General features: G+C 41.4%; 1 protein-coding gene across 3 annotated transcripts in view; it reads left to right on the top strand.

Moving 5' to 3' along the window:
* INTS9 (integrator complex subunit 9) overlaps nt 1–12782 on the top strand; it is a 65272-nt gene that overhangs the window by 29680 nt on the left and 22810 nt on the right. For all 3 annotated transcript variants that reach the window (XM_084514268.1, XM_084514267.1, XM_084514269.1), the window contains exons 10-11: nt 3433–3613; nt 6002–6062. In XM_084514268.1, coding sequence (XP_084370394.1) covers nt 3433–3613; nt 6002–6062 — 242 coding nt within the window. The remainder of the gene's footprint in view (nt 1–3432; nt 3614–6001; nt 6063–12782) is intronic.

A 12782-nucleotide genomic window follows, 5' to 3' on the forward strand; every position in this document is an offset into this window, starting at 1 on the left:
GAACTATTTTGAGAGTTTTGCAGGTCTTCAAGCCAGCTTCTATCTTGAAAAAGAGAAACTCAGAGAAATTAAGAAAACTATGAAACAGGGAAGGAAGATACCTGCATAAAATGATACCACCGTAAGAAGCTGGAATTTGAGTGGTATTTGCCAAAAAAAATGCATTGACTTGGAAAAAGCAAATCATTTTATCAACAATGCAGTGGTAGGACTGTCTCTTATCAGTAGTATTTACACATCTACCCCAACATCAGGAGAAGAAAATAGTGAATCCGTTTTCTTGCAAATGTGTAAAGTCCAAAAACCATTCGGTTACTATGAAAAGCAATATTGGAGGCAAGCTGAGCACAATAGCTTTCATATATTTCCCTATTTCCAAAACGGTCAGGGGACTTCACAAGAAGCTCAAACTACACTTGGTAGAGGCAGACACTGCAAATTTACCAAAAATGTGTATCATAGGGTAACGGCATGTTTGTGAGTAAGCGTTGTTAAGCACAGAATTCAAAGTGTGAAAATTTCACCTTGATCTCTGTTTTCATCCCAGCATGTATAGTTGTGGACGCTGATTCCCATTATTACCAAGTCACATGTGTGATTTGCTCTCTACATCGTGTGTGCTCCACTGAAACCATACTTTGTTGTGTCTCCAAATTCGTCTCCATTTAGCCCAAACCCCCTTTTTTTTTTTGGTACAGCACTGCAGCACCAGCACTCTGCAGCTTGAGGAAAGCAGTTGTATTTTTACATTGCTTTGGGCATCATCAGCAAAATTGCCAGACTATCTGTAGGGACAGTTTTGTGATATTTTGCGTGCGGTCGTGCCTCTCTGTGCGCGTGCACATGTTTATATAAAGCAGAAAAGAGCACAGTTTGCTTTTTAGGTGCCAACTTGACCTTGTGGTGGCAGCTGTTGGGAAGGCAAGAGTCTCATTGTGAGTTGTAAATTGAACAACTTGTTATGGAGCTACTGAAGGAGACTAAATTTGAAATGCCAAGATTATTATGCAACTTTTTTCAAGAGAGTGCAGCCATCGGTCACAGAGATAAATTGGGCTTTGAACAGCTTTCAAATGTATGGGTCTTCTTAATGACAACTGTAGAAAGTTGTACAAGAGAGCCAGATTGAACCTGCCACTTGCATGGAAAGCAATATGCTTGTACAGGTTTTCATCCATGGTTTGGAGAGGCTGGGAGGCAATCCTCATCCCTTTATGAAACCACCTCAGAGCACCACCAGGAATTAGTGCCTGACTGTTTAGATCACTCTGTGGTCAGCAAAGACAAATAAACTTGCACCAAAGAACTGAATAGTGTGTTCTAAGCCCAAAAGTCGACACACACAGTCTTGGCAGGGTTGCGATAGCTGTGTTGCTAACTTTTCCTGTCCTGAGGCCTAGGCCAGGCTGAAAGGTGCATCACTGTGCAGCCAGGAACATGAAATTTAAGGTGCCAGCAAGCCTGGGTCTGTGGCCTGGTGTGCAGATGGAAGAGTATTCCTCTCACTGGACAGTAATTTTATATTAATTATTGCTAACCAGCTCTCTAGTTTTCCTGGGAACTGAAATCCAAGTTGGTGTCTGCATAAAGGCCTCACCCACCATCTTGAACGTCTGGTTTTCAATCAAAAATTCTTGAGGCGCCCATAGCAAACCAATGGCTGCAGGGAAGGGAGAGCTACAAATTCAAACTCTAAGGCTTAAGAATGAAACCCCAATTTTCCCAGGAGACACACATCTCGCTATTTGAGCCAGTATCCTCATTCAGGACATAGGCAGAGGTGCAGATGTGCCTTTCCTTAGGATTTTCCACTGCTTACTAATGTACTCTGCATCCTCTGCATCTGTCCATGCAGTATTCATGCTGCTGTGGATGTAGGTACTTATCTTTCCACTTTGTGGAATTTTTGGGTGTACAACAAAGCAACATAAATTCTGCTCCTGGAGCCAGAGGCTTAACTTCCAGCCCCCAGATGGTTTTTGAAAATATCGTCCTTAATCTCCTCATTCCTCTCTTCACATCCTGTTTACAGATGGGATAGGTTAGGCTTGCACATGTAAGAGGGATAATATAACACATTGCTGGGATTTCTTGTAACATCTCAAGTTCTAAAAAAACATCAAGTATTGCTATCCTTATTCACAGATATTTTGATGGTAGAGTTTGTATGTGACCTGGAGAAAACCTAAGCAATAAACCCACTACGCTGCTGTTAGTGTTGTATAATACAGCTCTGACACAGAAGGTGTTTTTCACCACTGTTTGTTGTTGAGAGCTGCATCTAATAGGTACTGACTCCTAAAAGGAGTTAAGCACCTAAATGCATGTGAGAAATCCCACCATGGAGTCAGTGCATTTCCCTAGACTCCATAAAGCCTTGAAACATTCAGCCATAAAAATCTTCTTTGAACATTTAGGTGGTGCAGAAAGACCCTGTAATGTTCTAGATCTGTACCCTATCAAAGCTTATCAATAAACTGCAGTCAAGGAAGTGATTATGGCAGGATTTGATGTATGCGTTTTCAGGCTCTTTCACAGCTTTTTGTGTAATGCCTTGATGCGTAATGTTACTGCTGCTGCACTGCAATTAACAGCAGTAGATGGTTTTACCCCACGACCACAGATGAAATCTTAGTGAGGCAGCCACTGCTTAGTGAGCTGGACAAAGTATTTCCTCTTTCCCATAAGGTACAGCATTTTTGTAATTCATCCTGCCAAAAAGAACAAAATGCTTGCTGTTGTGCTTGCTTTTGCTGTTGCACTCGGATCTGTCTTGATTTCAGAGTAAACCTATTTTTCTTTTTTCTTTTCCTCTTTTTTTTTTTTCCTTGGGTCCCATGCTGTCTACAGCTCGTTGAGGTTTTAAGTTGTTCTCGTTATGTTGAAAGGGCATAGAAATATGTAGAGCTTTTAAAAAGGAGAAACATTCCCCCCCCCGACCTCTACCTTTGAGAGCTGTTTGAAATAACTGTATCTTCAGCCATTCATCCAGCATCCTGAAAACATCGTGTACGGAACAGCTTACCATGTACAGGGCTTTCAGCTGAGACCTGTGAACTGTCGTCCTTCACCTCTCGTGGACAGCTGATAGATGGAAGAGGCTTTTATTTTGAGGGTTGGGTGTTTTGTGTCCCTGTGGACATTTATCTTCGTGTGCCAGTGCAAGATCGCCCTCTCGTGTCAGGAATTTTGCGTGTGCTCAGTCCGTTGTGTGCCCCCCAGCTTACGGAGTAAAATAACTCTGCTAAGCCAGGAGAAGGCAGTAAATAAATGTATTTAATGATCAGAAGTGATCCCCCCAATTCATATGCATAACATGGTCTGCCAACTCGTCCAGCAGCTTCTTTCTATCCCTTATGTTTGGATTAAAGGAACTCAATTAAAAAGTTTAAATATGAACCCCGTTAATTGATTTTTCTCTCTCTCTCTTAGCTATGACTGTCCGGAACGGAGGGAATGTGCTGGTTCCCTGTTACCCCTCTGGAGTAATATATGATCTGCTGGAGTGCCTGTATCAGTATATTGACTCTGCTGGACTCTCCAATGTCCCTTTTTATTTCATCTCTCCCGTTGCCAACAGCTCCCTCGAGTTCTCCCAGATCTTTGCTGAATGGTAGGTGTTAAAGAGCTGCTTTATCAGGCTTGATTCACACACTCAACTATGGTAAATAAATATATGCAGGTTATGTCTACTTGACATATTCTGATTTATACTCCATTAGAGTTGTGCACGTTTCCTGTGTCACAAGGGTGTGCGTGCGTGTGTAAGTAGATGTTCTGTAATTAGGGGAGCATCGTTTCCTGTAGAACATGCAAATTCAAATGGTCTATGCTTTTTGGTACTTGCATTGGTGATTAAATGATGGACCTGACCTGAGTGACTTTTAAATATTCCTTTTTGCAAATCTCATTTAATGCCCCCAAAATGATACCCATGTTCTGCCTATATAGGCAAAACAGATTTTTCAGACTTAATTTTCCTTAGTCAGCAATGCATTCACAATGCAAAAAAGGCCAGCACTATCCTGGGCTGCATTAGGCAGAGCATTTCCAACAAGTCAGGAGAGGTCATCCTTCTCTGCTCAGCACCAGCGAGGATACATCTGGTGCACTGTGTCTAGTTCTTAGTTCCCCAGTGCAAAAAAAGATAGGGGTGTACTGGAATGAGACCAGCACGGGATCAAAAAGATGACCTTTCGTATAAGTAGAGGCTGAGAGAGCTGGGACTCTTTAGTCTGGAGCAAAAGCAACACACATTTTACCATAAGGTGGGTGGTCAAACACTGGGACAGATTGCCCTGAGAGGTTGTAGAATCTCTATGGAAATACCAAAATCTGTATGCAGACCTGGACAACCTGCTCTAGTGGAACATTCTTGAACAGAGGGTTGGAGTACGTGATCTCAACAGGTCCTTTCCAACCTAAATTAGTCTGTGGTTCTGAGCCATGGAAAAGAGAACCCAACCACTTGTGATTGTTCCTAAATTCTTACAAACAAGAGATGCTCTGTATTATTAAGTAGAATAAGTTAGCTTTTCCTTTTTTCTTCACCAGAGGAAGACTTTTTAGTCTGGAGTTCAGGAACGAAAAGAGAGGTCCTGGAAATCTGAGGTGAATTCATCCCTCAGGAGAATCATAAAGAAGCTTGAAATATGGTGAATTTTAACACATTACTTTTAGCAAGAGCAGGAAAATCAAGCGTTGGTGTTCTGGCCAAATTCCAGTGTACTCACTGGTGTGTGTTGACTCATAAAGTTTATATTTAAGCTGTTAGGGTTTTTTGTACGTACATGGCGATTTCATTTCAGTAGTGGCTGAAGTGGTAGCTGCATAGTTCTTGCTATAATAATTCTTTTCAGCTCGATATTGCTGGTCAGGGTAGCAGGAAAGTTATGTGTGCTGGTTGGGTTGTAAGGCAGCTCTGAGTGCAGTGTGCAGGTGAAGCTTCTGTTTTGTCTGCTGTGTCTAATTGGCACAATTCAGCCACCCAAGTGTTCAGACACCATTTTCTGCTTGGCTCTAGAGGTTTGTTTTCAAAAGCCAGTACCAACATTAGCTAATCTCCAAATAATTGTATATAGGGTAAACGTTTTACTTAGCTAGAAGTGGAGGCAGAGATTGTAACACGTGTAACATAGACATTTGGGATCAGAACTGGTGCTGAAATTAAGGGATTCCAGCCTTCCAATTCCAGCATTTAGTCATCTAAAAGAAATTTCTGTTCTTAGTATCTCTTAGACTTTATCAAATTTAGTTTGACAGAGGCTCGTTGTTTTATAATAAAGTGAAGAATATATGAGAAGGGCAATGTTTCCCAGAAAAAGCCACCAGGACAATGTCACTACAGATAATTGTAACATCACACAGACCTCTGACAAAAATCTTCTTTTGTCTTCTGTAATAGGATGAATCAGGACTCTGGCTAGAGCTAATCAACAACTTCCAATATTTCGGTTTTAAAAATAAGTGATTGATACAAAATAGCAGGGAACGGTAAGCATTATGCCATGGTCAGAGGCAGTTTGCCAATATTATAGCTGCAATAATGAAATGCATAGGAAAATTAGATTATAATGAACTAAAGGATTGAGTCATTGCTGAGAACCGGGATGAGGCAAGTGGAATTTTTCTGTTCAAGGGTGATTTGGCTTTGGAGAAATTGCTAAAGTCTTGCCTGTGAAATTACATGGATGCTGAGTTACAAATCTGTTTACCACAGCAATGGGCTCTGTTACGTGCTGTGTACAAAATTACATGCAGCTGCCTTGCACCTTCTCTAAGTGATCTTGTTATGACCAAGTCATCATGTCCAGTAGGTGTTGGTCTTCTAAATAGAAAGACTGGAAGCAAAAAAAAAAAAACCACAAATTAGTGACTTTGCACCTGATACCACAGACGTGAAATGGCTTTCTCCAGGAAAAGTTTTAACAGTAGATGGCAGCAGATACTGCAGGATGTTCTGCAGCTTTCTAACCCGGCTTATTTTCCTTTTCTTGTAAAGGTTGTGTCATAACAAACAAACAAAGGTATATCTTCCAGAACCTCCTTTTCCCCATGCTGAGGTAAGTAAACCACGGTCTTGCTGTTTGCTGAGATCTCAGAGCAAGTGGGTTTCTGGAACACAGTCCTGTGTGGCTGTTGTTTTTCTGGTGATATGCCTATTCCACAGCTTTGTGGCATTATTCATGCAAGATTTTTTTTCTCTTCTTTCCATTGATTAATTTAGGAACATGGGGGAGGAATGAATGATGGTGTTCCCTCAACACAAAAATAATCACCGTGTTTATTTCAGCGTATAACTTACATACGCTTGCCTGTTTTACTACCTCCCCCGCAGAAGGCTATCTGGCGTACACATGGACGAATGTTTGCTCTTATCAGACTGCAACCACAAATATTCCCTTTGTCCAAGCAGTTTATTTCAAAGTCTGTAAAACTAAGAGCTGGTTATCAGAGTCAGCTTAGTCATCCCAGCTCCTGCCTCCTCAGCTGAAGCAGGCACCATGTTGTCTGCTGGTATCTTGAAATAGGGAGGTGATATAAGAAAGTTAAAGCTTGTGGCACTCAGTGGTGTCACTGGCAATTTTATATGAAATGATCTGAGCTAGCATCTTAGTGAAGCAAAGAGGAGTAAGGTGGGGGGATGTACTCTGCACCAAAATGCATAGTTTGAGGGGAAGTTCTAGCCATCCTGTCAATAAATAAACATTTATGCCTTCAGAGTTATCTCTCTTATCAAGAAAGGAAATCTGGTATTTCCTCTACTGGGAACAGGTAGATTTCTGACTGAAGTAAGTGGGAAGCAGGCTGGGAAAGGAAGAGATGGGACTGAGAAATAATTTTGGCTAAATCCTGCTCCTGTGAGACAGTCAACCACTTGGGGCATGCAGTCTCAGAAAACTGGCTCTTTTAGTTCCTCAGATCAAAACTGTTAGATAGGATGTGGAGTAGCCATTGCAGGTTTAAGAGATGAAATGCTCTTTCAGGCGTTGTTTTGTTTTCCTCTGGGGCAACTTGTCCAGGGATTTGTTCTGGTAGTTGCCATTGCCCATCATATATATCATCTGTAGGTGATTCAAGGGCATCGTTAGAAGTAGGATCTGACCAGAAGCCCTCGCTCTTTCCACATGCTTGAATGCATTTCAAGGAGGATATGCAATGAATTATGAATAATCTGTTTCCAAGAATAATGCAGGCTGGAGGGCACACCTTTCTTGTAACCAAAAATCTCGTTCACACCAATAAATCAGCCCCAAATCCTGATCTCTGCATAGAAGTCTCTGTAGCCATGTTGTCTATGCTTTCTAATTTCCCCTGCATTTCTGCTTTCCACGCTGTTCTTGCTGATCCACAGTATCTTTGGTTTCACCGACTCCTATGTTTTACCAAAAGCATTGCTTCAAAATTGTACTTCACAATATGCACTGGAACTGGCAGGTTTAAGTGAAAACCCTTCCAAAAATGAGAAGCCAAACATGCGCTGTCAAAGGGTGGATTAATTAAGCCATTGTACATGACGGGTCTTTATGTTTGTAGAGTGATAACTGTGTCCTCTAATTTTTAGGACATTTTATGTTCTCCAGAGGCCTGTTGATAATGAGATTTTGCCAAATTATTGTTTATCTGTTGAGGCATTGCTCAGTGCTCCATGTGTAGATCAAGGTAATTATCTAGGAAAAGACTCCGAGCGGTGGATAACAGATTGGCTTCCTCATGACAAAATGAAGAGCACAGAGGGAATAACGTGACTGTTACAGGTACAGGCTTTGCTTGACAAGGCCAAATCATACATGTTATAACCCACAAAGCTGGGGACGTTTTATCCTGAGATGCACAAACAGCTTTCTCTAGACCCATGAATATCATTTCTAGGGAGCCATCCCTAAGCTTCCTACATTTTTGCCTAAGGGTTCCCTTAAATGTGCTAAATGACACCAGGCGGTGTGCATCCACATCCTTGTGGCTCCCAAACTATTAAGTGACTATTAAATGCTGTTAAATTATTAAACTATTAAATACCCTTAGGCATTCCAGTGCTGAATTGCTGTCTGAAGTAAGTACTGCACGTTTCACAGCACGTCATCGAACGCCACAGAGAGGATCTGTTTGGGGGCTCGCTTCCAGCTGCTTTCTAAACACTGGCAAGTGGAGAAACCTACACTGCCCCCCTGCCTTGTGTTGGACTAAATGACATGCTAATTCCTTTCATTTTTAATTCCTGATATATACCGGTGCTTTGCAAAAACAATTTGTATGATGGCAGGCAGTGGCCCTAGGCACATAGCAACACTCTTTCAAAAGCTTGGCTAATAGCAAACCCCAAGCCAAGTAATGCCTAGGCAAAGGAGGACCGAGCCTGCTATGAATTCCATTTAGTGCTTTTCCTAAGGTAATAACTCAGAGAAGTTTAGACACGCTTGAGAACACCAGATCATATTGCTCCTCTCTGTTCTGTGAGATGCACGGTTTGGTTTTAAACACTCAAAACATGTTGAGATTTACAGAAATGACTGACACACAGCACAGGGGTAATTTTGCCAAGCAGAACGGTCTTAATATAGACCTGGCGTGAATAATGTGGCCACGGCCATACCATCAGTCTAGGAGGGAGCATGGACTTGAGCTCATGGCTTCTTGTTATTAGGCTAGAGCCATAGCCAGCAGTCAGCCTTTTTGTCATCAGTAAACCCTCTCGTTTGAAATCTGTGCCTCCACAGCCTCTCAATCAGCAGCTTTGCTCACTGACACTTGAGGAAATTTTTAATGAGACTCAGAAGCAGACATGGAGCGATCGTGTCTATTGGATGGGTTGTTAGTGGAGAATTGCCTTACTTCTTTCAAATTAATGGTAGGCTTGCGCTATGTACTGTGTGGAAATTGCCCATCGTGAAAAGACGTGCTTAGTGCTCACTTGTTGGAAGAAAATAGGGAATTACTCAAACCTGCCTCTTAGTTATTATCAAGCATTAATAATGTGATACATCAAAGAGGGACAGGCCAGGATGTAAGCTGCTAATTATCCAAGGAACATGTCCAGCCCAGTACACTCTCTGGCCCTGATATTTGATGCTAGCTGTATAAACAAGATTTAGAAACAAGCAAGGAAGAAGTCCCCTGGCTTGTTGGTAGAGTCTCTTGCAGCAATGAGTTCCAGTGGTTGTTATTGTATTGTAGCTATTGTTACAAGAGGATAAATATCGTTGTCTTCTCTATAACAATTTCATCTTACTCTTCACTCCCTACTAAGTTGTTTGAAGCTTTTCCTTCTCCTCGCATGGAAGTTTTCCAGGTTGGGATTTATGTTACCTGCTCTGAACTCATTCCTTGTTCTGCTGTGGTGAATAACGCCAGCCACACTGTTCAGCTCTGCAGAGAACCCAAAACACTTCTACTCCTTCCATGTTACTTCTGCTTTAGTGTAGTAGGAGGTGTTCATCGTATCTCCTCCCATGCAATCACTCTGTAGAATTTATTGGTTTGGGGAGGCAGTTCATTCAAAATTCCCTGTTTTAGGTGGAATTTGAGCATCAATTCTTATTAAAGTTCAAATGAACGGGGTGTCCAGATTCTCAAACAAGCTTTTGAATTCTCAACTGCAGACTTTTAACTGGTGTGCTAGCTAAAGGGGCTGGTTTTAAAGAAATTTCCCGTTGATCACTGGGGTTGGAGTTGCTGTGACACTGTTGGAGGGAAGTTAGGATCCAGAGTCAAACTAAATTCCAGCCAGTGATTTCTCAGAAGGAAAACTGGGGAAATGGAGTAGAGGAAGTTGGGGAAGGGATGGATCACTCCATGGATTGCTCTCCCCTATGCTTAGACAACAATCAAAATTCAATTTTTCACCAGCAGGTATTATGATGGGGAAGAGAGGAAAAGGAGCTCAAATTGAAGTAATGGTGGAAGCTTCTGCAAAGTTGAAAGCTAAACTTCCCAAATGCTTGGCAATCCAGCAGGCTGGCCAAGGAAGACATTTCATATTATAACTTATATACAAATACATTTCACAAGGTAACTTTCACATCCAGGGCAGAGCATCAGTTATAAGCCAAGTGTTTAAATAACCTTAAGGCTCCACAATGGCCAGCTGAAGTGCTGTGGAACATAAATTAGTAATTTGTTTGGGTTAGAAATGTTAATCCGGTATCCCAGAACAAAGCTGAGAGTGTTTCACCAAGTTTCCTGAGGGTATGGGTACATCCATCCCAACACAGCCACAGCTAGGGAATTAGCCATCTCTCTGACCATTTTATCAGGAACCAGGGATTGTACACTCTGCACTGCCCCTTTTGTGGAGGCAGAGGCTTTATAAAAGAAGAGCTGAATTGTTCTCACAAAGCAAAATGAGAAGCTTTCACTCCTTTTCCTCTCTGTTTAATGTTTACATTGCTAATTCCAGGCTGTAAGATAAGTAAGTGAATCCAGACTTCACAACATTTCTCTAAATGGCTGCACCAGAAATATTTAAGATGTAATTTATATGGATCAGTATTTGCTGGTGGAGGAAGAATTTGAATTTACTGTCCTCTTCATAAGAGTCTTTTAGCAACATCAAGGAGAAATGGCTAGGAAAAGCCTATTTTTTGACTGAAAATAGCCAGGGTGGGAGTAATATTGATTCTGTGATCTTAAATACTAGCATTTGTCTTCTTCATCTTTACTTCCCTCCTCCAGACACCAGTCCCTGCATATCACATTCAAAGCAATAAATACCTGGAACAAAGTGGTTGTTTAGTGTTACATTTTGTCTTGTTTTACACAGAATTAGGCCCCTGTTAGCACTGGTCTGACGAAAGGAGTGAGGGAGGCGAAGTAAGCCGTGCATCACTCATTCATTGAGAAGAACCAGATCTGTTCCCAATTCTGGGTCCAGAACACATGCACACAAACACACACAGTAAATAGCAGCGTATGTTGGCTCACTTCAGCAAAGGATACACAAAGGCTCTGGAGATTTATCCTGTTTATAGCAGCAGTTGCTGACCCTGTAAATCAAATCTACTGCTTTAAAGGGAATCGTAACCATTTGGGATTTAAAAACAAAAACAAAAAACACAGCAATGCTTAGTCTCAGTTCAGTGCTTTGCCATCCTCTGTCTCTTAAGCTTTCAGTCAATAACCGTGCTTTATGTAGAAACACGCTCTGAATGTTGTTTCTTGTTTCCAGAAATCAGTTTTATTTGGAAAATAGGGCTTGACTAAATGCCAGGTGTTGGTCACGGCCCCGTCTTGGTGCAGGTTGGAGTTGTGAATGTGGCACAGCAGTGACTACAGATGAGAGGGGTTGTGTGAAAAACCTGCACAGATCATTACAGATTTAGTCCCTTTAATGATTTGTGAAATTTTGTTGGACCTGTTTCGCAGGTTCAGCTCCATATATTTTTGAGAGGGTAATTAGAAAAGATATTGCTCCAGATACTAAAATCCACCAGCTGCTTTATCGCTGGAGTGAGTAGAGTGTCTCTAAACTTGTTTAGGTAGCCTTTCACCCCTGCCACATCCAGCTGTGCGAATTGGAGATTACGAGGTACGGTACAGAGCTTCTGTGGACTTACCATAAAAAATCTTCTAAGATAATAAAAAAGATAAAAAGAAGAAATCAGCATGCCTGAGGAGATGGTGCTAAGGATTCAACATCTCCCTTTTCCATCCTGAGTTAGCACGCCAGCTAGGAGCAATGCACCCCAACATTATGCTCAATGTTTTGGCGCTCAGAATAAAGCAATAAATAAATAAATGAGCACACGCAGAGAAGCCGAGGTCCTAAAATAGATTAGGGATCCTGTGTCTCTATTCAAAGTAATAGGAAGGGACTTGAAGCTGCCATAGTGCTTTGAGGAGAATACAGCTTTTATGTTTATAAACATAAAAGGAGCACAGTTTTTATTACTGGAGCTAACTTCAGATTCTAGCTATTACACTCCAGATGTGTTAATCAGAAATCTTTATTAGTCTTAATTGCAGGAACATTCATAAGACGGAGTGCATGTTGACTGCCAGAGCATTATTGGATATATTTTCAATTTCCCCTTTGGAAGACTAAATAGAAATTTGACGTTGTTAGTAAGTTGCAGACAGCGTAGTGCCCCAGCTTCTTCCTTCATAATCCAAGGATCCACATGGAAATAACGGGCTGTATTACTGTGGAAACCTACAGTTTCCAACTTGTGCCAACCCCCAGAAGGAATGCTACCCATCCCCTTCGATTCCAGTCATCTGGGTACTGGGTAGCAGTTTTAAATGGGATGTGTGCGAAGTCACATGCAAAATCACAGCAAAATATTTGCTGTTAAGGAACTTGAAGGGGATCACACTCAAGGATGCGAAGGAGAAAGAATATTTGCAGCTATGTGCAACCAACTTTATATTATAGATAAAGGTATTGAGGTTAACTTTGTACACTACCTGTTCTAGCACCACAACATACCTTTGGGTAGTGACAGCCAGAATGGGAGTATAATGGGGTTGATATTCTGTTCAGTGAGGCTGAATTCAATTAAGTACCTAACTGGATGATAACCTTAAGTTGTGAAGTTCTGGGCTGTGCATTTGTTGCAAAGAGGCTTGAAGACATCCCAGATTTATCAGCTTTCCTTCATTTCCATGTGGGGACACAATTTGAGTTAGAACTAACATGGTAAAAAGAAGCAAGTAGAAGAGGATCTGGAAAGATGAGTTACAGGTTTGAGAGACCAGAAAAGTTGCTTGTTATAAAGTTCATTTTTAGCTCATTTTTTTGAAAATCAAGTATGTTAAAACAAAGAGAAATGTTATGAGTGGCAGGG

This window comes from Aythya ferina (assembly GCF_964211825.1).
Source record: "Aythya ferina genome assembly, chromosome: 3".
NCBI lineage: Eukaryota > Metazoa > Chordata > Aves > Anseriformes > Anatidae > Aythya > Aythya ferina.